This window comes from Melopsittacus undulatus, chromosome 10 (genome assembly GCF_012275295.1).
Source record: "Melopsittacus undulatus isolate bMelUnd1 chromosome 10, bMelUnd1.mat.Z, whole genome shotgun sequence".
Taxonomy (NCBI): domain Eukaryota; kingdom Metazoa; phylum Chordata; class Aves; order Psittaciformes; family Psittaculidae; genus Melopsittacus; species Melopsittacus undulatus.
Window position 1 is genome coordinate 15339648 of NC_047536.1, and position 25405 is coordinate 15365052.

General features: G+C 40.4%; 2 protein-coding genes across 3 annotated transcripts in view; one reads left to right on the plus strand and one right to left on the minus strand.

Moving 5' to 3' along the window:
• The window catches only part of SMAD5 (SMAD family member 5), a 31848-nt gene extending 15289 nt beyond the window's left edge, over positions 1 to 16559 (plus strand). For both annotated transcript variants that reach the window (XM_031047361.2, XM_005147246.4), the window contains exons 2-7: positions 4584 to 5171; positions 6369 to 6620; positions 8024 to 8143; positions 8761 to 8982; positions 11419 to 11675; positions 12601 to 16559. In XM_031047361.2, coding sequence (XP_030903221.1) covers positions 4769 to 5171; positions 6369 to 6620; positions 8024 to 8143; positions 8761 to 8982; positions 11419 to 11675; positions 12601 to 12744 — 1398 coding nt within the window. In that variant the 5' untranslated portion in view covers positions 4584 to 4768 and the 3' untranslated portion in view covers positions 12745 to 16559. The remainder of the gene's footprint in view (positions 1 to 4583; positions 5172 to 6368; positions 6621 to 8023; positions 8144 to 8760; positions 8983 to 11418; positions 11676 to 12600) is intronic.
• Positions 16560 to 23066: 6507 nt separating this feature from the next.
• On the minus strand, positions 23067 to 23823 carry SMIM32 (small integral membrane protein 32). Its single transcript, XM_031047445.2, has 2 exons — positions 23817 to 23823; positions 23067 to 23536 (listed from the first exon to the last, which is right to left on the minus strand). The coding sequence occupies exons 1-2, from the start codon at positions 23821 to 23823 to the stop codon at positions 23067 to 23069; spliced, it is 477 nt and encodes a 158-aa protein (XP_030903305.2).
• Between the last annotated feature and the right edge of the window lie 1582 nt (positions 23824 to 25405).

A 25405-nucleotide genomic window follows, 5' to 3' on the forward strand; every position in this document is an offset into this window, starting at 1 on the left:
TATACTGTAATTGAATTTGAGTGTTCTGTGTGAATATATAATATATTGAGTGTATGAAGTCAAAATACTTGAGCATTTCTAAGTTGGAAGAGGTAATAAAGTTAAGCACAATTTTAACTGCAGATCTGCAGCAGCTCTAATGAACTACCAATTGTGTAGCTGATTATAAGTGGTGGTTTGTTTCTCTTCTGAAATTGAGTCTCAAAGCAGCTTCTAACCATGGGCACTGAGGTTCCTTAGTTCAGACTGGGTATGGTGCTACAGGAAGCTGTCTTAATTTGCAAAAAAGTAAATTAAGCAGGAGGAGAATAGTGCTTGTGCATTTGCAATACAGGCTTAGCATTAGCAGAAGGGAAAGATAAGGACTATCTAGTTCTTACCCATTTTATTCTTACCCTTGTAAAAAGCATCATCTATTGCCAAGCTGGTGGAGTGATGGGCTGCTTGGTTTAATGATACTTTAGCTTTTGAAGGTGGGAAATTGGTTTGCAATTGATGGCAGAACATGTTGCATAAGAAGTTCAGCTCATTAAAATAAACTACATTTAACTTTATATTGATCTATTCTGCTGCGAGTCTTGCTCAGACCTTTTTAGGCAGAAGGAGATTCCTTTATAGTGAATCAGATTTATCTGCCAAACTTGCTGGTGTGATATAGTATGCTAAGAAAATCTCAGAAGAGGAACCAAAAAGTAGTTGAGTTGCTTAGTGTTGTGATGGTAGATGAAAGGTAGTCTCTTCCTCCCATCTTTGCAACTGAAAAGTAACTTGTAAATTCTGCTGTTAGCTCAGTTTATTTATGTGTAGCTGGCTTGATGAGGTATTAAGGGGGGGTCAAACAATGGGTCTGTTCACACAACTAGTTTCCTTCCATTTGCTGCAGTCATTAACAAGAGCTTTAAACATATAAATAATGTATGCCCCAAAGTCCAATTTTGATACAGCATTTACTTCCTTTTATGCTCACCCATTAAAAGCCCCCTCATGCTACCCCTTGCAATGCATTACACTCACTCTTTAGAGTATTTGTAACTATTACTTTATTTTAAATGTAATAACATGTTTTCCAACTGATGTTCTCTTGTAGCTGAGCTGAAAAGTTATTAAATAAAAGCAGGTAATGTGTAATAGGTCCTGTGCCTCTTTAAGGAAAATTAAGAAAGCTTCCCCCCCCCCCATGAAAGCTGTTGCCAGCTGGGTCTAGAGGTGCAATAATACATGTAATTTGTGCAACACTATGAATGAAAATATGACTCTCAAGCATTTGTTTCTGTGCTCAAGTCTTGGTGACGTGCTGTTGTACTGCAGTCACAGCTCACAAGGTGCACTTTTAAAGCCTCAGCAGAAATTGATTGTAAATATAGATGATGTGGTGATGCTGTTCCGAGCAGATGCATGATTACTGAGAAACCTTTCAAAAATCAGATGCTGAAATGATATTAAATACAAGTAAGTGTTCTAAATGTGGATTTTGCTGCTCATTCAGATATTTTATCATGAAAATGTTTGGTTTCTACATAAATACCTGAATGTGCTGCTCTGTGGCCTTAAATAGCTCCAAAGAAGGAAACACTTTAAGTGTACACATAATTCATGAAGCTTTTTAATTCTACCTTGCTTTCTTAAGAAAAAGCAAAAGCTGTAAACCTTCAGTATTTTTGCCTTCCAAAGTGAAGCTTTTAATGAGATTTAATTTAGTGTTCTTTGTAGTTCTCAAAGTCTATTACTAGTTCGTTTCAGGGTTTTGTTTTGCCCTTGCTTTTCTTGACCAGGTAAAAATACATTTCAGCAGAAGAGTCTTGAAAGCATCATGGGTGGCCAGAATGGATTTCCAGTAAATGCCATTAACATTTTCGTCTTCAGCAGTCTCATTTTTCAGTGGTTATAGTGCAAGAATGTATGTGGAAAACTAGGTTGGTTTTGTTGATAGGTATTTAGGTGAATGTGAAGGGTTTTGAGTTATGTTACTTACTTCAAGCAGATTGTTTCTGAAATCATCATTTATAGGACAGTTATTTGTCAAAATTCTCTTGACACTTGCCCTACAAACCCTAGTTCCTCCAAAGCATCAGTTTAGAACTGTTCCAACTTTCTTTGCCTTTAGGTAGGATTGTTTATTCCATGAGCATACTTGTGGATAAATGATGTTGAAATGATATACAAGCAGGAAAATTTCATTCCTACTTGCTGCATGTTACTGTTGTGTGAAATAAAAAATAAACAATTAGATGTGATCATAGAATGGAATCATAGATCTGCAAACTTGATTGCTTAATATAGATGGGGCAGCTGTAACGGAAAATAGATCAGGGTGGCGACAGGCACGAGGCGTTTCTTAGAATCTCATCCGAGCTCAGCAGCTATAGAAATTTCTGGTGTCTCTTCTGCCTCAGTGATGCTGAAGGTTCTTTGAAAGCATAGCTGAGAACCAAAAATAGAACTTTTGAATTGTCTTCTTTCTGGTCTGAGATTCTAGGTGGGATCATTTCCTTTCTTAGGGGTGTGAGCAATAGCCGATATCTTACAGCTATTGAATGCGCACAAGGCTTGGAAGCAACTTAATGTGACTATAAACAGCTTTTACTTTTTAGAACAGTAAACTTTTATCCTCAATAAAAGAATAAATTTAGTCTGCATTCTTGGCCAAGTTTATCTCCCTTTATGTGTTTCCTGTTACTTTGAAGGGTGCAAAGGTTCTCATGTGTAATAGTTCTGGGGAACTAAATGATACTTAAAGTGCAGACATGTCCTTATTTCTCGTGATACATAATTGGTTGTGGGTTCTTTTCTTCTTTTTTCTTCAATGGCCTCTTCTGAGGCTTTACTGAAGCAGTGGGAGACTTCTAGTCCCTTAATTTCTTTTTGTTCATTTTGCTTTTTATGAGAATTTAGGAAGAAAGGTCTTCAGCCAGTTTTGGTTTGGTTTTCCCAGGTTTTTTGGATATTATAGAAACAAAGCTGAATAATCAAAGAATTACCAATGGGATTAAGCTACTGTGTGAAAGAAATGTTTTGTTTTTTTTTCCTGTAAAGCACGTTCATAAGTTTTTAAACTTACACTCTTTGTTGTAACCAAGTGTCCTTGGGTTTGTTCCCTGCTTTCCTCACCTTCTACCTCCCTAGCAGAAAATTTAGGATGATTACATGTGCAACATGATAAATGCTTTGTCTAGGGATGTTTGCTGTATCTTTGGCTGCTGATGCTTATACATGGTTATGTTAGAAGAAAATACCTGTCCATGTGTCTGAGCAAGCTTGTAAATGTGCCCAGACACTAAGAGAAACCTTATCAGATGACTTTTAGTTTATCAGAGATGGGAGGCAAGAAGATCCTGATGATCAAAGGTAAGAATCTAAGAGAACCAGCACAGAGGAACTTAAATCTTCTGCTCCCCAGCACACACCTTTCTCTTATGTGCAGATTTGGTGTCTTGGGCTATGTTAGGTGTTCTGATTCACCGTGGTTTATCAAAAGTTGAGAGACAGTGTTGTTTGGCAGTCTCTGTAGCAAGAAAGGAAGCATCTTTTGTTATTGACATCCTTTCTCTTAGCTCTGCTCTTGCTTTTTGCCAGCTGCTCATTGTCTATACTTGCTTATTTAGTATTCACAAGGGATTTTACAAGTTCTTATCAGTGCGTTGCCACAGCACATCATTTCCTCTTGTCATCGGTATTCCTTAAATTGGTGGGGGGAGGATTTGCATTAGAGCTGGTGAGTGGTAGAAAACATCACCATTCATGAGCTCTGCTTGAGTTGCACAGTGTTGTTCTATTCCTCTCTGAGGCAGTTTGTAGTAAAGGTCACAGTATTTACTCCACCATGCCTCCCCCTTCTTTTTCTGGGGAAAAGAAAACACTTTTTTTTGTGCCAAAGGCTAAATATATCCAGCGCTTCAGATATTCTTCTGAAAAGATACAAGGAAGTGCAGCATAAAAATAGCCACAGCTGAAAAGGTTGATCACCTTTGAGTGGCTGGGGCAGGGTTGCTTTTGGGGGTATTACTGTTTTTCTTTCAATTGTTTTTGTTTTCTATGTAGCTATCTGCAGCTTCTTCCTTATTTTTTTCTTAATACTGTTCCAAAAATGTAGGGTGCTGAATTGGAGCTGAAGAGCAAGCAAATGCTTTCATATTTTCTCCTTTTGGGAAATAAAGATCCATTTGAGAAGCTGAGTGCTTCAGTGCAGTACTGGCTGTGAAACTTGCCTGTGCCTCTTCCCTGTTTCTTCATTGTGAGTTTAAGTCTTTTGGTGAAGCTCCATGACAGGGAAATAGTACGAGTTTTAAAGCATATTCCCCAGGCCTGTTTTCTGAAGGAAAATAATGGATTTAAAGAATACTGCTAACAGAAATCATGCTGTCCTTTTTGTCCCTTGACTGTCCTTTCCCCCACTGATCAGTGATGCAGGAACTGGGGACTCTGATGACATTTAGCTTTGGTGTGAGGTTCTTGTACATAAGAGATTTTTTGAAACAAAATCGGGTGCCATGGCTGGATTGAAACAGGGTTTCTTTTTGATATCAGCTTTTTTGGTTTACCACCTTCTTTTTTATTAATTACTTGTTAACTTATCTCTTTAATAGGAGGAATCAATCATTTTTTTGATGCAAAGACTTCATCACTGACATCTATATGTTCATTTGTCGGCCTCCAAGAACTAGTGCAGCTCATCAGTGACAATAACTGACATTTCTTTGGAAACAAAAAAACCTCAAACAAAAAAGCCCAACAGACAAAACCCAACAGACCTTTTGAAGACTTGTGTCAAATGACGTCAATGGCCAGTTTGTTCTCCTTTACTAGCCCAGCTGTAAAGCGTCTGTTGGGCTGGAAACAAGGAGATGAAGAGGAAAAATGGGCAGAAAAAGCTGTTGATGCTTTGGTTAAAAAGCTGAAGAAGAAAAAAGGTGCTATGGAAGAACTGGAGAAAGCCTTGAGCAGTCCAGGACAGCCCAGCAAGTGCGTTACTATCCCCCGCTCTTTAGATGGACGACTTCAAGTTTCTCACAGAAAGGGCCTTCCCCATGTCATTTACTGTCGTGTTTGGCGTTGGCCTGATCTACAGAGTCATCATGAGCTGAAGCCATTGGATATTTGTGAATTTCCTTTTGGATCTAAACAGAAGGAAGTCTGCATCAATCCATACCACTATAAGAGGGTGGAGAGCCCAGGTATGTTTGAACATGACTGTCTTGAAAACTGGACAGTATCTTCAGGAACCACTTACTGTTCACTCCTCTTTCTCCAGTGCCACATAACAAACTACATTTGGTGTATGAGGGAGTTTGGAAGAGGAGTAATGTTCAAAATATACTTTTCTGATGGGGTTTGCGGGAGGTGTGTTGTCAATTCTGTATTAGCTGTTTTTAATTTGTGGCAAGTTACACTTTTCCAACAGATCTATTAAGCCCATTAACCTTAAACATAGTGGCAACGTCCTCAATTGTAATAAAATAGTGAGCAGTGATCAAAATACTTTGGTTTATGTGACAAACTTGTTTAAAACCCTCATTCTGTGGGAGATTTGTAATCTTCTTTCAGGAGTTTAGTATTTAATCACTGAGTGACATGAATTGAGGAGATAAAATATTAATTCTAAGATATAGAGTCGATAAAGTCAAGTGGGACTTGAGTTCCCAGCAGCAGGCAGCAGAGCTGAACAGCACCAAGAGTGATGATCAGTTAGAGCAAGGTACCAGATTTGTGTCATGTAGCAAGTCTGCTGTTAAGCTAGATTGCTAAGGGAGAAGGTGAGGAGGATTGTGGTTACGAGTGGGAGAGGTGAAGTATGTTACTCTAGAAAGTACAATGAAAAGTTACTTCTGTAGCACTTGAATTCCAGACTCCAGCACTCTTGAATTTAAAAGCTAAAACTCCAGCTTAGCAATAGTTATGTTGTAGTATAGAATTTTGTTGTGTTCAGCAAGAAAGGACTATGTGTAACTATGTAGTTAGGCTATAGTAATATAAACTGTATTTCTGTTTCAACTCGGTAATTTACACATACAGTGACAGTAGGAAGAAAATTAACTCTACCCCAGCCAAAACCAGGACAGCTTAGCACCTCTAAATCAGTACTTTGGTATGTGCCACATGGAGACTGTTTTTTTTTCTTGGGAAAAAAAAAGATCCAGTTTCATGAAATAAGTGTAGTTTCACTCTAATTTTGCAAGAGTGACGTTTGAGCCTTCCATGGAGCATAATGTAAAAAGGTAAAGGAGAGAGGATGGGGTAAAGGCATCCCTGATGAATCCCCTACTTCTCTTTCCACCCCTCGTCTTTCCATGATGAGCAGAAGAGCATGTTACTTGTACCTCTCCTATCACTGGTTTTAATCTAAGTATCTATTTTTTGTGTTTTGTTTTCAGTTCTACCTCCAGTGTTAGTGCCTAGACATAGTGAATTCAATCCACAGCACAGTCTACTAGTCCAGTTCAGGAACCTAAGCCACAACGAACCACACATGCCACACAATGCGACATTTCCAGACTCTTTCCAGCAACCCAACAGCACTCCATTTTCCATTTCACCAAACAGTCCCTATCCACCTTCTCCAGCCAGCAGCACTTACCCAAGCTCCCCAGCTAGCTCTGGACCATCCAGTCCATTTCAGCTACCAGGTAAGTACAGCTTAATGTCGACTCAATAAAATAATTGAAATGTCACATGCTACTGTGACTTACTACCTCAGGAATTTGTGATACTTGCAGTATCACAGAATCACAGAATCCCAAGGGTTGGAAGGGACCTCAAAAGATCATCTGGTCCAACCCCCCTGCAAGAGCAGGGTAACCTAGAGTACATCACACAGGAACTTGTCCAGGTGGGCCTTGAATATCTCCAATGTAGGAGACTCCACAACCTCCCTGGGCAACTTGTTCTAGTGCTTTGTCACTCTTACAGTAAAGAAGTTCTTCCTGATGTTAACATGGAACCTCCTATGCTCCAGTTTACACCCATTGCCCCTTGTCCTAAAGTAAATTGCTTTTCCATTTGCTTTTTGAGAGGGATTTCTTACTAGTTTTGTCACTGATCAGAATTAGTTCCTGTTTTACTGTCGTGGATGGTCTGTTATTTTGCACAGCTTCCATGCAGAATAACTGATACATACTTCAGAAGAATATTTAGTAATGACAAGGAAACAGATGTAAGAGGCTGAGCAAAAAGTTTATTGATGTCTGTCTTTGAACAAAGACAGATGGAATTTAACTGGGGAAAAAATAGCAGATTTTTGATAGGAACTTAACCTATTTGGATAAAAATAAGGAAAAACCAACAAATGATATGGGAAAGAAGCCTTACTGAGTCTGATTATTGGTGTGGTATATAAAGCCAAGAAGTTGATAGATTAAAGAATTTCTTTTCCAGTAGCTCAGTGGCCTCATCTTTGTTGATGAGACCACTGGTTGCCCAGTGCCACAAAATGAGTGTCCATTCAGTGGGTATCCCTCTTGGATAAGTACTGGGATCACTGGGATGGGTGCATTAATGGTATCTGGAGAGAATTTCTGAAATAGAGGATAATAATATGTTGGTACACTGGCTGCTTTGCTGAATGGAAGAATGCAGAGATCTGCACTTTTGTAATGAACTCTGCCTACAGAAGCAGCAAAACCATAACTGGTTTAGGCCTTTGTTAACGCTGAGACAAATAAAGTTATTTCTTCTAGTACTTTCTTTTTGAACAGGAAGGAGAGGGTAGGCAAGAAAGCTAGTGTTTGTGGGACAGGAGGTAGGAACTGGAGTCATCTTGCTCAGCTGCAGGAATACAGTTCTTAAAACAAAAATGCAGGAAGAAAAAAAACCCTGTCTCTTAATTTTTTTAGGTAAGAATCCCAACTGTTGAAGGAGTTTACAGTAAAGGCAGCTGGCTGGGTTGTCTTCAGGTTACTTTGAAAATGGGTCCAAATGTTTCAAGGTCTCTTGTTCAAGAGTATTTTTGTGTATTTACAGCCGTAGCATGAATAAATAAATACTCTAAATTGTTGAGGTTTATTCAGGTTTATTTTTTTCGTGTTTGCAGCTGATACTCCACCTCCTGCGTATATGCCTCCTGATGATCAAATGGGGCAGGATAATTCGCAGTCTATGGACACAAGCAATTCAATGATCCCTCAAATCATGCCAAATATATCTACCAGAGGTAGGTTTGGAGAGTGTGATGTAAAATTAACATGGTTTGGGTTATGACCAAATTGAGTGAATAACTTCAGATGACACAATGAACCTTGTTGATAAGTGGAAGCAGTCCTCCAAGGCAAGTTGGGGCGGTAAGAGAAAGAGTTGAGAAATAAAGCTTACCTTGCTTATTTGCATCTCTTGCCTTTAAAGCCTCAAGTGCATCATATAGCTTACAACAAGCTGAACTTTATTCATTTATTGGAATAATTTTTTTTTCTGCTACCTTTGCCTGCTGCTGGAATTATATATGCACAAAATAGTGCATAGACTCTGAAAACAGTCCCAAAATTATAACAGTTCTTTTAAAAGTGGACAGAAGAATCATGTTTCACCTGATACCACAGTCACCTGTATTTTTTTTGTGTAAAAACATGCTTAAAATAGGAAAATAATATAAAATCAGTGGACTAGTTAAAATGCCTAAAAGTAAAAATCATTAAGATCCAAATCAGGACAGTTCTTGCCTATCATGACTGTTGACTGAGTGTTTACTTAACTGTTGGTATACTGGAACATCTGCTTTACAGTTTGGGATTTAATATTTTAACCCTCATGTAAATCCAATTTGCTTATTTTCAGATGTTCAGCCTGTTGCTTACGAAGAACCCAAACACTGGTGTTCCATCGTGTATTACGAGCTAAATAATCGTGTTGGGGAGGCTTTTCATGCATCTTCTACAAGTGTCCTTGTAGATGGGTTTACAGATCCCTCCAATAACAAAAACAGGTTCTGCTTAGGTTTGCTCTCAAACGTTAATCGCAACTCGACAATTGAGAACACTAGGCGACACATTGGAAAAGGTAAAGCTTGGCTGTGTTATGCATGATTATGAAGTGAAGTCTTTGTTTTTATTTGAACTTCTGTATACTGCAACAGTGTTTATTCTCAGATAAGAATAGTAGAAATAATCTGATATGTTATCTACTTCTCTGGTATCAGAACACAATTTAGTTAAGCATAGTTTGGGTTTAATTAGAAATTGAACACATTTTTCTTTAGCACTAATTTAAAAGATTTAATACTACCTCTTCCTTACCACACTGTATTGTCATAGGGGCTTGCTTGTTATGACTGATGTATTAGTCTGTATGTTGAATTTCATGTTTCAGCAGCAAGAAATATTGCAGGACTTCTATGTTACATCTTCTTCCTAAATCAGATTCTTCATGCTACTTCACAGTGTATCAAAGATAGATTTCTTTTGTTGTACATGCAAGACACTGCACTGCTGTCTGCAGTATGTTCAAGTATCTTGCATGAGTTGTCAGCAGGACTTTGAAGTGCTAATGCAAAACTGCAAGGGCTCATTTGTCTGAGTGGATCCATGGGGTGTGTTTGTGTGTGGGAGGGATTCCTGGAGACAGCAGGTTTTGCGAGATCTTCTAGTTTTCCCATACTGTTTGGCTGATAGCACATACAGATGCACAGTTTTCATCTTTGATGGAATGTGCTTGGATTATCTTGAAAGGTAGTGCTACTTTTCTGAATATCTCCTTTTTTTTTGTAACTAAGTCCCAAGAAGAGAACCCTATTTCTGTTACACAAATTTAGAGGCCTTTTTAATGCCAGAGATAATTCAATGCAATTGGTGTTGAGTTTTGTTTGATAAAAGTCGCAGTTGCTTGTAATATGTCTTCTATCCTCAAGACTCATCCTGTTCCTTAATGGTCTTTTAATTAGAAACAACTATAAATATGGCAAAATGTTGCTTGGCTCTGCAATGTTGTTGTCCAAGAAAATTTAATAATATGAAGGGGAACATCTGATTTCTTGGTTAAGGGTGGTTTGTAAGGTTCTGGTGTTTTGGCTGATGGCTTTTAATGGTGCTGGCAGGGAAATCTAGCGCATCTCCCTAAGGTCAAAAATGTAACAAGGGTTACACATGTTGTGGAGTAGGATTGGCTGCAATGAGCTTTAATAAGTCTATGTCTTTATTACTAGTTATTAAAATAAATTTGCTTTATGGTAAAAGTTCTGAGATTTAGTTTAGATTTTAGGCTAAGGCTCTTCCCTGTGAGGGTGGTGAGACACTGGCCCAGGGTGCCCAGAGAACGTGTGGCTACCCATGCCTGGCTTTATTCAAGGCCAGGATGGATGGGGCTTGGAACAAGTTTTAGTATAATGGGACCTTTCAAAGGTCCCTTCCAACCCAAACCATTCTATGGTTCTATGTTTTTTGGATTAAAATACTGCTTCTTTATGGCTTTTGGAAGGTCTTGGGTTTTGTCTCCTTACAACTACACAATCCTACTTGATAAGTTCTTTTTTTCCCTGCAGAAGTATTCCATTGAAAGTGTGATATTAAGTATAATCCAGTGTACAATTAGAAGTACCCGTGTGCTTCTCAGACTGTTACATTATCCCACTCCCCTCTTTAGAAATCTCTTGGAAGATCTTTACTCAAAAGATTGTTAGTTAGGAAGTGGTAGTCCCTGTCTTTCTAAACATATAGGGTTGTGTGCTGAAAATGCTTTCTTGTGCACTCCAGATCTTCTGACAGCTGCTTAGGCTGGTTGAAGCCAATGGTTTCTCTGTGTAACCATCCTACCTTAGTCCCAGGCAGATCTAGCAATGTTCACAACAGTTGCTGCTGTCTGAAAGATTAACTTGCATCTGCTGACTCGCTGCAGCCTCATCTGGCAAACTGCAGGGTAGTCTGCAGTGACATATAGGCTTCGGTACACAATGAAAGGGAAGCATTTATGTTACATATTTGAATCCAGACAGATGTGAAAATCTGAGGACTTTGATTATCAGATCTGTGAAGTCTGATGGTGTTAAAGTTGTGCAGCTAATTGGATTACCTCTTTTACTTCACAAACATACCCTGAATGTCAGAGCATGGGTATACTTTCTGGTTCATGTCTGTCATTGCCCCTTCTCTAGGACACTTTTGTTTCTGTTGAAATTACCATAGGCAGAAACAATCAGTTTTATAAAACTGGAGTTTTAAAACCCATGAAAGTTCTCTAGGAAAATAGCTTGAAATAACTGTTGTGTGGCATTCTGTTCTGTAATTGATGAGAGAAGGACATCTAGTGGCTAGTGTACAATGAAGCCTACTGTGTTTTGAATTGAGAAAGTATGTTACAGTGTGGATAAAAGAGCTTACTAAAAAGGTCCTCAAACAGAAAATGTACTTTGTTGTCTCTGATTTTGAGGGAGCTGCATTAAATGCTATATTTTTGGAAGAAAAAAAAAAGTAATTTGACACGTTTTTATCTTTTGTTTTCCAGGAGTTCATCTCTACTATGTTGGTGGGGAAGTCTATGCTGAGTGTTTAAGTGATAGCAGCATATTTGTACAGAGCAGGAACTGCAACTACCACCATGGCTTTCATCCAACAACTGTATGCAAGATTCCCAGTGGATGCAGTCTAAAAATCTTTAACAATCAGGAGTTTGCTCAGCTTTTAGCTCAGTCTGTCAACCATGGATTTGAAGCAGTGTATGAGCTCACCAAAATGTGCACCATTCGCATGAGCTTTGTAAAGGTAAACAGGGCATTGATATCTGCTGTGGATTTCGGTATTCAGCAACAATTTCATTAGCACTGTAACAAGGTAGCAAAGCTATTTGGACCTGATGTTCTTTTAAATGATAACTATGTTGAAAATAGTTAATTTGGGAGGAGGGAAATCGGTGTAAGAAAGGGGAAGCACACAGTGCTGTATTGGATGTTGGCTATCTAGTTAATTCAGTATTCAGGACAGGCATTTAGTTGTGGTTGCTATAATTTTATTAAAGGAGATTTGAGTTCATGCTCTAAATCTGAAAGAACAAAGTGAATTACAAGACCACTAAAAGAATGCCAGTAGAGAAGAGCGTAAGAGATTGCAGAAAGAGATGCAACTCCTTCAAAGAGATATTAAGTTTTAAATAATTGGTGTGGGGTAAGAAGACATGATTTGAATTCATGAAGTCAGACTCTGCTGTTACTCTCAGTGGTGTTTTCTCAACATGTTTAATCAAGATGCTGTCCCAGTTCAGAGTTAGCACAAAGTCTAGACTTGGGCCTTCCAGGGTTTTTTTTTGCATCTTGTCCAAAAGATACCTTGTTTTGTCAGTTATGATAAATATTGCTCAACTTGAGAGTATAGAGGTTAGGGAGCAGGAGGGAGAAACAGAAAAGATGTGGCCATAGCCAGGAGTCATTCTTTAGTCAGCAGTGAACTCCAAGAGGAGCTCCTGCAGTCACTTCAAGGCTGTAGCAGATAAGACTTCATTCAGGCTTCCAGGTGCAGCTTCCCTCCCACCCCTTCCCGGCCTCCTGTTTTTTCCTTTAGATAAGAAGTGTTGCTAGATCAGGAGTTACCTTCAGATAAGTATCTTAGAACATGAATTCCTGCTGCTTGTTAGTACAGTTATTTTGAAAGCATGTCCTCAACTTGATCAATAACATGCTGTTCATTTTTACAGGGCTGGGGAGCTGAATATCACCGACAAGATGTGACGAGCACCCCATGCTGGATAGAAATTCACCTTCATGGGCCCCTCCAGTGGCTGGATAAAGTACTTACACAAATGGGTTCTCCCCTTAATCCCATCTCATCTGTTTCATAGTGCTGAAATTCTGTCTTCAGCCTTATTTTTAGCGAACTTATTCTAATTCTAGCGAAACTTCCAGTGTGGATACTGTGAGCTATGTGGAGAATGGATCTTACAGTTTAACTTCTCTTTTTTTTTAAAGCCCTTTGTGACCAATTCCATTGTGTATAGCTAATCAGTTTTACATTTCAATTTGTTCTTGTGATGCTTAAGTGACAGTTGAGCCCTAAGGGTAACAAAAAAAGTCTATTGAAAAGATTCAGAACACTTTTCCCCTCCCTCCCGTAGAACTTGGAGGCATATGTCTTAACTGGAAAATGCTTTTTGTCCTGGAGGGACAAGAATTATGAAGACTGACTTCAGCAGATAAATACATATCATAGTTTGGGATTTTTTTACTGTTTGAACATGTGCATGAACATGTGCAGCTCCAGCTTACAAGCTGTAGTTTTAGCAGAGTTGCTTAACATCTTAAGGTTGACATCTGTCATAAACAAAGTTAGACTTTATCATGGCTAATTTGCCTCAGATTGAGCAATGTGACCTTTTCTTTTTTAAAGTGTACACATGAATATACTTTTTACAAATCTTGTGTAAAAAACACTTTTATTGTCTATTGGAAAATGCTGTCATAAACACTATATTAATGCAGAATAGCAGTTCTTAGCCTTTTTCCCACTTTAGTGTTGTAATCTCTTTTAACCACCGTTTTCAATAGTAATCGATACAAGGTAAACATCTTGCACGTTTCTGGAGTAATAATCCTTGTTTTGCTTTGATTTACACACATGCCATTTGGATTTGGTTGCCAAGGCTATTTCTTTTTAGGTACCCTTCTGTATTTTAACATCAACACTACTATTTGTAAATGGCAGTGCTTTCTACTTTTTGGAAGGAATTAAGTTTTTTTGTTCTTTTTTTGGTGTTCTAGCTGTTTGTTTTACCTGTCTGGAATTGATCTGTGTTAGGCCTTTTTAATCTCTCTGTAGACATTACGCAGTATTAGTGATTACACTGTATTTAATTCACTTTCAGTATGAGATTGAGTCTCTCCGAAGACTGTGAGTGGCTTAGCAAATTAGTAACTGATTGCAGAAGCTTTTACTTCCAGATCATGTGATTTAATACAGACCTGTTGGTAATGACCAAAAGTAATCACTTCTTTGTAGCCTACATGAAACAGTGGTCTTGATCCTGTCCCTGATGGCAGGTGTTCAGTCAGAAGACTTGTAGCTCTAGTTGGCAGCTTTATGGGATGGAAGGACTGCATTAATATGATGATGAAATTTCTCTCTTACATGTACGGAATCCTCTTGCCTGTGCTGTTGTATTACTCAGTAGAGAATTTAAACACTGTACTAAACACTAAAAGAAATCAGTTAAACAACTTATGCATATTTTTCCCCTTTAATAAAAAAGGAGGCTGAAAGAAATACTCTAAGAGAATTAAAGTGAATTATATACAAAACCTCTTTGCATGCAGAAAAAGTCCCATTGTATTTTTTACCTTCTTGTCCTCCTTTTTCCTGAATCACCTCTTCAGAAAAGGGTTCAGTGTTTGGGGGAGAGGCTGAAAACTCTAAAATGCAAATAGTTATTCAGAGATGTGCTGCAGTTAATTACTGCAATCATGAGACATTGATTGCTTACACAAGTTTTGGTGTCTTCTATTGAATGACATGGAAATCATGCATCATATGGTACCTAAGTAACAAGTGATCTTAAAGAAATGAAATTGTTTATGTGCCATTAAAATGTTTCTTATAAAATTTCTTAAAGGAATAAACTGTAACACTTCTGCAGAACCCTGATGTTCTCTTGTACAGGAATTTCTGTATTACTTTGGTGGTGTATTTTTTATGGGTTTAGTGTTTTTTAAGCAGTTTCTCAAGTGTGTTCAAAACCGAACAACTGAATGGTCAGGAGAAGGGGAAGAACTTGATTTGCTGTTCACCTTGGGGTTCTCTCTTTCATTCTTTGGAGCTGCAACCCAGAGATGGTTCTTTTGATCAAGTAAGATGTGAAGTCAGTTGGACACAGGATCAGGCTTTTCTTCCTATCAAGTTGCTGAATATGTATATTTGACACTACAGGATTTATTTTTCTTGACTAGCTTTTATAACGTCATGGCACAATGGATTAAGGAAAGATCTTGGTTGTAGGTACAAGGTTTTACTTTATCCAAAATGTTTTTCACTTGACTTCATCTCTGCTCACTTGTGTGTTTAGATGTGGCCAACAAAATGACTCAAGACTGGCTGCTGAAGTGGGTGTTCAAGAGCCAGAGCTGGTGCTTAGTGCTACTATTGTGGTTAGATTGGCTACCCATACACTGAACCATAATTTCTGCAATAATAACCAGTTAACCCACTTCTGATGCTGTCATTAAGTACTACAGTACTCTGGCATTAGTCTGCTTGTGTACCTGTTCTTGAACTCTAATATATGCAGTGCTGGGAATATCCTTGTGACTGCTGATTTTACCAGGGTAGGCTTGTGGGAGCAGAGCCAGTAAGATTTGTCTATGTCGTACTTCTCTGTAGGACTTTTTGAGAGCTTACTAGTTAGCAAGTGTGTGCTGCTGGTTCCTGGTGTTCCTGGTCATATTTGGGTCAACTGTGCTGCTGATATAAAATTCCTCTATCAGTGCATGGATGGATTGGATGGAGAATTGTTTGACCCTAATGATGGTTTAAGAATAGTGATATCAGAAAGCGCGCTTTGGTTGCAGCATACTTGTGTGTAAGTTACTTCTTAGATGGAGGGATGGAGAAACTGTATCAGCCAGTAATGTGGTACTGAAGGACTGAGCCTTTCCAGTGTAGCCCAGCTTAGACTGATGTTACTCTTCAGTGAAAACTGTTTTGATTTTTGTAGTGTATTTTCTTCTTTTGGGCGTCTTTCTACTCTGCACCAACCACACCATTAACTAACAGCTTTGGCAGTACCAGCAAACACCTAGAACGGGCTTATACTGAAGTTCTTTCTGGGTTTGCTTTTATCGTCGCTAAGACAGTAGCTTGGATATTCCTTCTTAGAGGAGGACTTCAGTCTTGCTGGCAGTCAGTCCAGTGCCTTGCCATAAGTGTTACGTTCATTTAATTGCATTAGGCATTAAGTAGTTGTACATGAAGGGATGACAGTGAGTTAGAGAATCTATAGGACCAAAATAAAACTTTCTAGTATGACTGACTGGTGAGAGACAAATCTAACAGAACAATCTATTAGTCAAAAGAGTGATGAACCAGCCCATGTGTTACCATTTGGTATAGAATTGGTTTGGCTTGAAGCTATGATTTTTTTCTCTCCCCACAATACCACAGTGTGACAGTTCTCAATTCTTGGGCAGATTCTCTTGCAGTGTAAGTCTAGAGAATACAAAAATGTGTTGGGCTTTTTCCCTCCTTTAAAACACAAACTTTTCTTCAGGTTATTGTTTTAGTTGTCCCAGAGTATTGCTGGTGATGGCGTTTAGGACAAAAACACCAACCTAGATGTTTTACTTCAACAGACAAACATGTGACTTAAGTTTTTATAGTTGTGTTTTAGGAAGGTGTCCCATTCTGAATGCAAATCAATAGACCAAACCATCAGATTACAACATAATGTTGCTTTATTGTGCTGCTCCATAAGTCTGCTTCTGTGCTTGTTGCAAGCATAACCTTTATGCTTTTTGTTTACATTGTAGGAAACACAGTTCTAGCCATGAGTTGTTTTTTCATTTAACTCTAAACATCTTTTTATTTTGTTAATTTTAAATGATTAGGTTTTGCTATGTTAAGTTTTTAAAGAAAATTTTTTGCATACTGCTGCTCATATTTCAATAAACAAAACAAACAAAAAAAACCCACAGATTTTCCTCATTTCCTTTCTCTGTAACTCAGTATGTCCAAAATACTTGTTTCCAAAGGCTGATTTATGACTTTTTGTAACTCACTGCTGATGCCTTACCATCTTCTCCTTGTACAGATGTGATCTTGTATCTTAAAAGTACTTTTCTACAGGATTTTGGTAATGCAAAGCTGCATACAAAAGTGTATCAACAACACATTGTATAGGGGGTGGTTGAGGTTTTGTTTGGGTGTTTTTACCCCTGTGGTTTTTAAACAGGTGTCATCATGTCTGCCTGAGTAGAGCTTTAAACCGATGGCCTCTAACCTGATAGCCTTGTCATTGAAATGAAGGTCTTTGAATGTCCTCCCACTGTTCCAGTAACATGGGAATTCAGGAGAAGTTTCTTTGCTGTTCTTTTACTCTTTTTTAGCTTTAACTTTGAAGATTGAGGCATAGAAAACTCTTCTTTTGTTTACCAAAATATTATAGAAATACAGGTTGAAATAGCAATTGGTGGAGTGCATAAATTAAAAGAAATCTTTCTTTTTTGGGTAGGCTGAGTACAAAAATACTGAATACCAATCCCACAGGGATACCCACTGAAGAAGTAGCTAATCTCTTAAAGTCCCTTCCAATTCCAACCATTCTGTGAATGCTACAGAAAGGACAAATGATTTGCTTAGTATAATACTGAAACAAAAGTGTTCCTAGTGCTTCATCTTGTGTGTGTTGCCTCCTTTGGGCTTTAACGTGGACAGCAGGCTGCACAGTGCAGTGATATTCTGAAGTTCTCATCTCTACAATAGTAGGGGTGTTTTTCTCTGAATGTGCAATTGCAGTGTACTAAGGAGGATCCAGTCACTCAGGCGGTCATTTATGTGTGTGTGTGTGTATATATATATATATATATATATATATATATATCTCCTGATATTTTGATGGTAAACTTCCAAAATAATTGCCATTTAAAGCTCCCAGATTTACTGCCACAGTACTACCTATATGATACAGTTTAACTTGTAACATCCCCATGAAGCGTTGCAGTAGCTGTTTTACTTTCCAGAAACTTCATATGGAATTCTTAATAGCTTTCTATAAAGTAAAAGATTTCATTTGTTTTCTATTTTTATAGATTGAAGAGGTTTTGTTAACCTTTCTCTCTGGGCATTTAGGTGTGTGGTAACAATTGGTAAATACATCTGAGTAGCCAAAGTGACCTGTGAAGTTGTTCATTTATATTTTTTATTTTAGACGGGGAAATAAAAGGTTTGGTCAAAACCTCTTCACCCCAATACAACCCTCATTGTGAGTGAAGTGAGTCAGAGGCTACTTCTATTCACTGCTAGGTAAAAAGCAAATATCTCGCTGGCATTTAGAATAATAAAGGGTGTCCTGGACCCTGTTCCAAGAGAAATCGGCTTTTCTTGTTCCACAGTGCTCCCTGTCCAGCTGTAAGCAACGACTGTGCCTTCTCTGGCAGCATCCCAAGAAATCCTACTCATCTAGATAAACTTTCATGGAAATTCCTTAGGAAAACTTGGAAGTTACTTTTGCTGTAGATACTATAGTCAGAGGCTACTGGTGATTGGATTGTAGACAGTGTGCTAAATCAGGTTTTTCCAAATAGCTTTCCTTGAACTAAGCACTTCATTGTGGAAATGCTGATTCCCGTTTGACTTTCCATAGTCAGTATTGGGCCTGTGTGGTCCAGAGCTTGTGTTTCCCAGACACTGCTAGCATAAAAAATGGACTATGCTCAGTGATGATACTGGCTCTAGTTTCCATTGGATTCTTAAGCAGTGTTAATCTTCTGATTTAGGATGCAGAGCAGGCTGTCATCTGTGTGTGCTGAGGCATGTGTAAAAGGTCCCAAAGTACCTGTGAATTGTCAGCCACTCAGTTAAATTGAAATGGATTTAGATATTGCATCATCTTAATGCTCAATTAGCCTTGACTTGTGCTGATCAACCTTACTTAGCACTTCGGGTTGGTGACCTTGAAGAGCAGTAATCATTCCCTTTAGTTTTGGCTATCTGTAATCTTTGAAGTAAAGAATTGTCATCCTGTGTGTTTTTATCATACAGGCACAGCAGAGGTGGTTGTCTTTAGCTCTGTAGTGTGAATTCTCACTCCAACCACTTGCAAATGTAATAGTGAATCAGAAGAAAGGTGCATGCTGGAAAGCTGCTTACTTCCACTGAAAAGTGAAGCCTGTGCAAGCTGTAGAGTGGAGGTTTGAGACTTGTACAAGCTGTTTAGCATCTGTCCCCAGACTTCCTGTGGGAGCAGCAGAAGTTAGAGTATGTGCCAGCCGTTGTTGCAGGTAGACTAAACCACAAGGTCTGGCTTTTTCAGTTTTGCCCTCTGTTCCTATATTTAGGGTTATTTTCCTCTAAAACCATCCTGTGTAGTCTTCGAAATCCAGCACAGTTGAAGGACTTGACCTCTAGACACCAAATAAGCAGCCTCTGACTGATCATAGAATCATAGGATACAAGGGTCATCTGGTCCAACCTTTCTAGGCAAAACATGACCTATACTGGATGTCCCAGCACTTTGTCCAGCTGAATTGTAACAATGTCCAGTGTTGGGGAATCCACCACTTCCCTATGGAAATTATTCTAATGGCTGTTGTTCTTGCTGGGAAAAATTCCCTTTGTGTCCAGTTGGAATCTTGCCAGGGGTAATAACCCCTCTTTTTCATGTGACTGCTTGTAAAAAGGGAGTCTCTGTCTTTGCAGCCACCCTTTCAATACTGGGCCATGGGGATAGGATAAGGTCTCCCCTGAGCCTTTTTGTCTTTAGGCTGATGGAGTTCTAGTATACATCACTTTAAAACAGGGAGCAAACGTTAATAGAAGACTACACAAACACATACATAAAACTCTTTTCTGATGGGTGCTTTGGTGCTTTACTATTTCCAGGCAGTTTGCATCAATTCTTTTTAAATATACTATTAACTGCCTTATGGATGCTGCAGTGTGCTCTACAAATAAATCTGTGAGCACCATTTCTGAGCTCTGGATGAGTGCAAACCCAAGGGAAAGTCCAGCTTGGGATTCTCAATCTTCCTGATCTGTGCTTCTCAAGGTAAGTCCGAGGCTGCAGTTTCATCAGCTGGTAAATGTGGTTGTAGGAGGTCCAGTTTAAAACCAACGTTGCATCCACTTACAACATACAGCACTGAAATATGTAACAATATGTGTTGTGTATGACAGTATATTTTGTATATAACAAAAGAAATCAGTCTAAAAGTTAATTCAAGAGCTGTGGAGGCAGGAGAAATGTTGCCAGGCGAGATCTATTTTTTTTGGGTTGATATTTAAAAGATGATCTTTATAGAAAGAATGCTCCTTAAGTTTCCAGTAGGAAATCAGAGGCAAATATGGTATGTTAAAGCTGGTAGTGCAAGTTTAGGATGCATGATCATGCAGGGCAGCTTTGCTTTGCTTTCCTCTTTGCCATGCAGAACCAAGGTAATTACCAACATGAGGCACCCCAAAGAGGCATGAAATACTTAACTTTTGGGTTTTATCCTTTGCCTTTCTCCTTGCCTGTGTAGATTGATAGACTTGTGAGTCCTACAGAGGAGTCCATCAATTGATGGCTGTGTAGCATGGGGTGTGGAAAAAGCTCAGCTCCTGGTTATTGCTTGAGGGAAAGGGAAATGCAGGAGGGTGAACACCCATAGCCCACCTATGGGTATGAAATGCAAGAAGGAAGATAGGTCCTGCTGGGTCTCCCAAATGTTAACCCAGTGTTCAGGCAAAGCAACAGGATGAGTGAGCTTCCAGTTTTGGGGTGCTCTTGCAGAACAGCGTTGCACTGTCGGCTCCTTGGTTATTCAGTGCCAGTACTGTACAAACTCCCTGTGGGCAGCTGGTTCAAAACCATCCATGGACTAAGAGATTAAAGCCAACACAATGAACTGTAACAATAACCATTGGGAAGCGTAGCACGGATATGAAAGGACTCATTGCTTCCAGGTGGAAGTGTGGAGTTATTTCAGTGCCCCAGAGGGAGAAGAGTTAAAACCCTACTTAACACTCAGGTCCTAATGCAGCAGAGCAGGTGGCTGTGTATTTAAGTGCAAAGCATTACAGGAGCTACTCATCATTTGAAAACAAAGCATGTAATTAAGAGCTGCACTGAGCTGGGGCCATCCTGCTTTGCACAGCACCGTGTCCCACAGTTCTGGTGTTTCACTTGTCCTTCATGTTTTAGTACCTCAACCTCTGGTGTGCTCTTAGAGAAGCCATTCGGAGGAGGCTGCTGCAGGGCTGTGAGTGCTAAGAGGCTTTTACGGAAGGCATTGCTCTAAAGCCCCAGTGAATGGTGTATTTGTGCCAGGGGCAGGAGTGTGACTGGCAGAAAGGGAAGGGATGGAGTATGCATTTGGGACTCTGCGGGTGCCATGCACCTAATAAATCAGTTACAGCAAGTGAATGAATGCCCATCAGTGTGCCTCTGGTTGGGGAAGTAGATTTTTATGGTCAGCTTGAAGTTTGGTTCTGGTAAAAGAATATATATCAGCTGTTTTCTATACATAGTGTTTCATACAATTGTTCCAAAGTCCTTAATAGAGCATTTCCTCTGCAATAGAAATGATTCTGGGTATCAATAAGAGCAACACAGGGCATGAAGAAAAGCTTTCCCGAGAGGTTCTTCTGGGCTGTTATCCCAATTATCGGGCTATGGAGAAAAATCAGATTATCCCTGGGTTGTTCTTGGACCTTCATTTAAATTAAAGGGTGCAATGCAACACGTGCTTGATCAAGCTCTGAGACTTTTGCCAGCAGGACTTTTTAGAGCAAACTCATTAAGGTTGGTGGCTGAAAACAAGCTGTTACTTTGCAATAAATCAGAAATGCCTGATTTGATAAAACTTGATTTATTCAAAGAGGGCTGAGAGAAACACACTTGAATTTATTCGTGCTTTCTACATTAGAATAATTGCTTGGAATCACACCGCTTAAATTTGGTGCAGAGGAGACCAAAACTGGCCACCTGTCAAGGAATAAAATACTTCAGCCTGTTGTTGAGTAGTTGAACTTACTTGAGCAGAATAAAACACGGTAACCAAGACAATGACATGGAAGTGTTATCAACTGTGCCATTACGGGGTAAAAAAAGCTTGCAAACAGGCTCCTGTATATCCACGCTTTGTGTGTAATTGCATTGTGAAGTCTCAGTTGGGTTAAATCAGTTATGTACATATATACACACAGCACTCGGCTATGCTCTGCGTGTTAAGAACACATTCAGGGGTGCAGCAGCTGACACAATTTGAACCCCATTCCTCTGATGGATGACCCACTAGCAAAAAATAGGGTCTTGGACTCCGGATTTTGGGAGAGCTGCAATTTGGTTGCATGTTGGGCGACTGGGCTTTAAAGAAAAGCCCTTTGCTCATTGTTTGTGGGGAAGGACAAGTGGGAACTGTGCTGTAACTACAAGATTGCTAGAAACCAGCAGCTATAGACTAGCATCTCAGCTAACAGGGTTAAGCAGAAGCTTTTAGAACAAAGTGGGAGAGCTAGTAAGGGAAACCAGTGGGGTTTTCTGGCAATCAGTGCTGGATCAAGCTGTTACTGTATTGATAAAGCATGCTTCTAATCATGCTAGGTTTATATAAAGAGCAAGGAGTGGAGGTGTATTGTGCATTAAAGCAACTATTCCTGTAAAACTGTTAATGGCTTGCAGAAGTTACCTACTTTGTACTGAACTCGGAGCACTCTGCTCTCCTCTTTCCTTAGTTTACATGCTATTAATGGCATTTATTTTCTCTCTTCTCCCCATCCTGATTATTTTGGTTTTGTGCCCTGCCAAATCGTTTCTTTTGTAGCTTAAGAAAGTTGAAGACAAATTCCTTCAAGTATTTAGTGGTTCACGTAACTGGTAACTTCAACCCTGATGGATGATGCAGTAAAACCAAAGAATCCCCAATCTTAACAGAGTTACAATCAAAAGACTAAACAAGTGTTTTTCCTTTCCTCCTTCTGCCTGCCAGGGCTCTCACTGCATTACAGCAGCAGTGAAGAAAAATGGGTCTGGAAAGTAAACTCATACCCTCAGCATGGAACTGTTAGGTGAATATACTGTGGGTTTTTCACATTTGATGCTATGGTTTCATAAACGCGGGTAACAAGCTCCACCAGATGCCCAAATCAGAGATGGTTGTTAATGCAAATATCCTTGTATGGACACTGAATGGGTGGATGATGACATTTGCATACATATAGAGCTTAATCTGGAATCACTGGGTGATTTTGTAGCACAAAACTGCATAAATTAGCTAAAGCATTCTATCGAGTTCATAACAGAGCTTTTTATTTACACCTATTCCCATTTGCACACAGCATATTTCTCAGCGATCTTTTCCTGCGCTGCCGCCTATTACTCTAAAGAGGGTCACATCCATCCAGCAACACATGGACATAACGCCTTATTGCACAGGGGCTCTGGTGCCTGCTACTGATGTAACCCATCGTTGCTCTCTAGTGTCAGACAGCTTGTGTTCTCCATGGGCTCTTGGCTTCTCTGAGCGATCTGTCGTAAGGAAGAGTAGCAAAGAAAGAGTTTTTCAGCTGGCAGTTAATGAAGAGCACAATGAATGTCACAGTCAAGAACAGAAAGAAAAACAGGATGATGTAAGTCACCAGGTCTGGCTTATTTATTTCCCCTTCTTTTAACGCCCGGGCTGTGGACATGTAGAGAGCGGAGGAGCTCACGGGTCTCGGCGTGCTGCTCAGGTAGGGCGTGTTGGTCTGAATGATGAGGTGAGCTTCAGTGGCACTGGTTGAGTTTAGTAATTCACTATACATGTTCTTGCCTAAATATCCTTCACGGTAGAAGTAAAGCAGGAGAGCAAACGCAGTCAGTCTTTGGCATAGGAAAGAAATTGTGTTCCTGCTTGTGAAAGGCTGAAAACCTGCTGCATTTTGTTTATAAACAAATGAATTCACTCGCGTGGCTCAGGCACCCTTTTTTAAATCTTCTTGGCTCATATTTACAGCATTCACCCACAAATCGGAATCACAAAACAACACAGGTACCTCGTGTCCTGGGCCCTTGTTCCCCCAGCGCACCTCTCTTAGGGAAACACACTGGATCATCTGCTGGTCAGCCGGGATGGGCTGGAAGCGCCGGGAATCTGCCGGGAGCCCAGTGCATGGGAAAAGGTTTTCCCTATCCCAGTCCTGGTGCTGGCAGCCGGACAGTGAGGACCCAAGGGTTTGGCTGGCAGCACTCACCGTCCATCAAGGGAAGTCACGATGGGATTCCAGCTGATTTTCCAAAGTAGGATGCCCACAAATCCGGGGTTAAACGGCATCCGCGGGGAGACGCAGAGGCTGCGTTGAGATCCCGCTGGATTTGCCGTCGCGGCTCTCTGCCTCGGGAGGCTCCGTGCTGTTGAAATGCCGGTGCTGTGAAGCATTAGTTGACTTTCTTTAATCCCAGTCAACGGCGAGCTGTGGAGCCAACGTTAAAGCAGCTGAGCTTCCTGCTTGAGCTTTCCAGGCATTCCTTTCTATTGCTTGGAGAGAAATAAATGTCAAAGAAGAGCAATCAACCACTGTCCCTTTGTTAAAGAAGAAACACCCAAAAAAAGCCTCCCTGGGGATGGAGGGGGGGAGGAGGGGGGTGTCAGTGCGTTGGAAACCTCCCCTGTGCCCTCGGCTCAAGCTGCGAGGTGGGACTGTGCAGGGCTCTGTCGAGCATCACTTTTCTCCCCAGGCAGGGTCTCCACCGCAGCATCACTTGCTCCTGTGGGAAGGGGAGAGCTGTGCACGGTGGTGCCGACCGCTCTGCAGCCCGTGGTGCGTCTGGCAGTGACACGATGCTCGAAAGGAAGAGATCTCCTGATAAATCCCTGTGAGTGCCTCAGGCTTTGGGTAGAGGTTTTGAGCTGGGGGAGGGCAGCAGAGAATGGGACAAAAAAAGGAAGAAAATTGCCTCGAAACCTGCCTGTCTCCCTCAGACCTTTGTTGTAACCAGAAAATGTCTCTTTTCTTCATTTCCCTCCCTTCTGGTTGGTCCCCAGCACCCTCTCCAGCCTGACAATTAACATGTTAATTCTCTTTTCCCATCAAATTGCTTTTATGCTGCTATTAGCTGCTGGCCGCTCGCCAGCTCTCACACTCCCCTGCATCAGATAAGCAGTGTTCGTACTCCTATTTTAACACATTGCACTTGGAAGAGGGGACAGGGGACAAAGCCGGGGGGTTAAAAGAGGGGGGAAGAGAGCAGAGCTTGAGAACCGGGCAGGGGAAAGGGTAAAACACCTTCTGCAGTCCCAGGGTGCTGATCCAAGCAGCCGCTAAAGCTGCTTATGATGAAAGACTGCAGGCGGCGGTCCCGGGTGATTGAATGTTTCACTTAGCGTAATAAATGTTCCTGCTGGGAGAATGGGAATGAGGAGAGGAGGAATCTCCTGGTCAGTTAGATTTAAACGGAGTGTCTGCTACAGGCCTTGGTCAGCGTGTTCCTCATCTGCTGCCAAGCTCCAGGCGCTCCAGTTAAACCCCCTTTTGTGCCCGGTGTGCTGCGGTGGTGAAGGCTATCATATCCGTGTTCACATCCTTATGCATCTGTCCTCAGGGAAGCTGCTACCTGTCTCTTTACCTCTGAGCCTTCCGAATTCACAAGTTTTGAAGGTTTTCCTGGTTCTTTGCTCCCCTCCATCCTTTTTCAGCCCAAGTGAGCTGACCCTTCCTCATGCTGCTCTCCGCAGTGCACTGGGGAGCCTTTCCCTTATAGCAGTCCTCCTAGGGACATGTCCCCTGCCCACAGAGCCACAGCAGTTACACCTATTTACTCTGTGTGGGTTCAAAGAACAGGA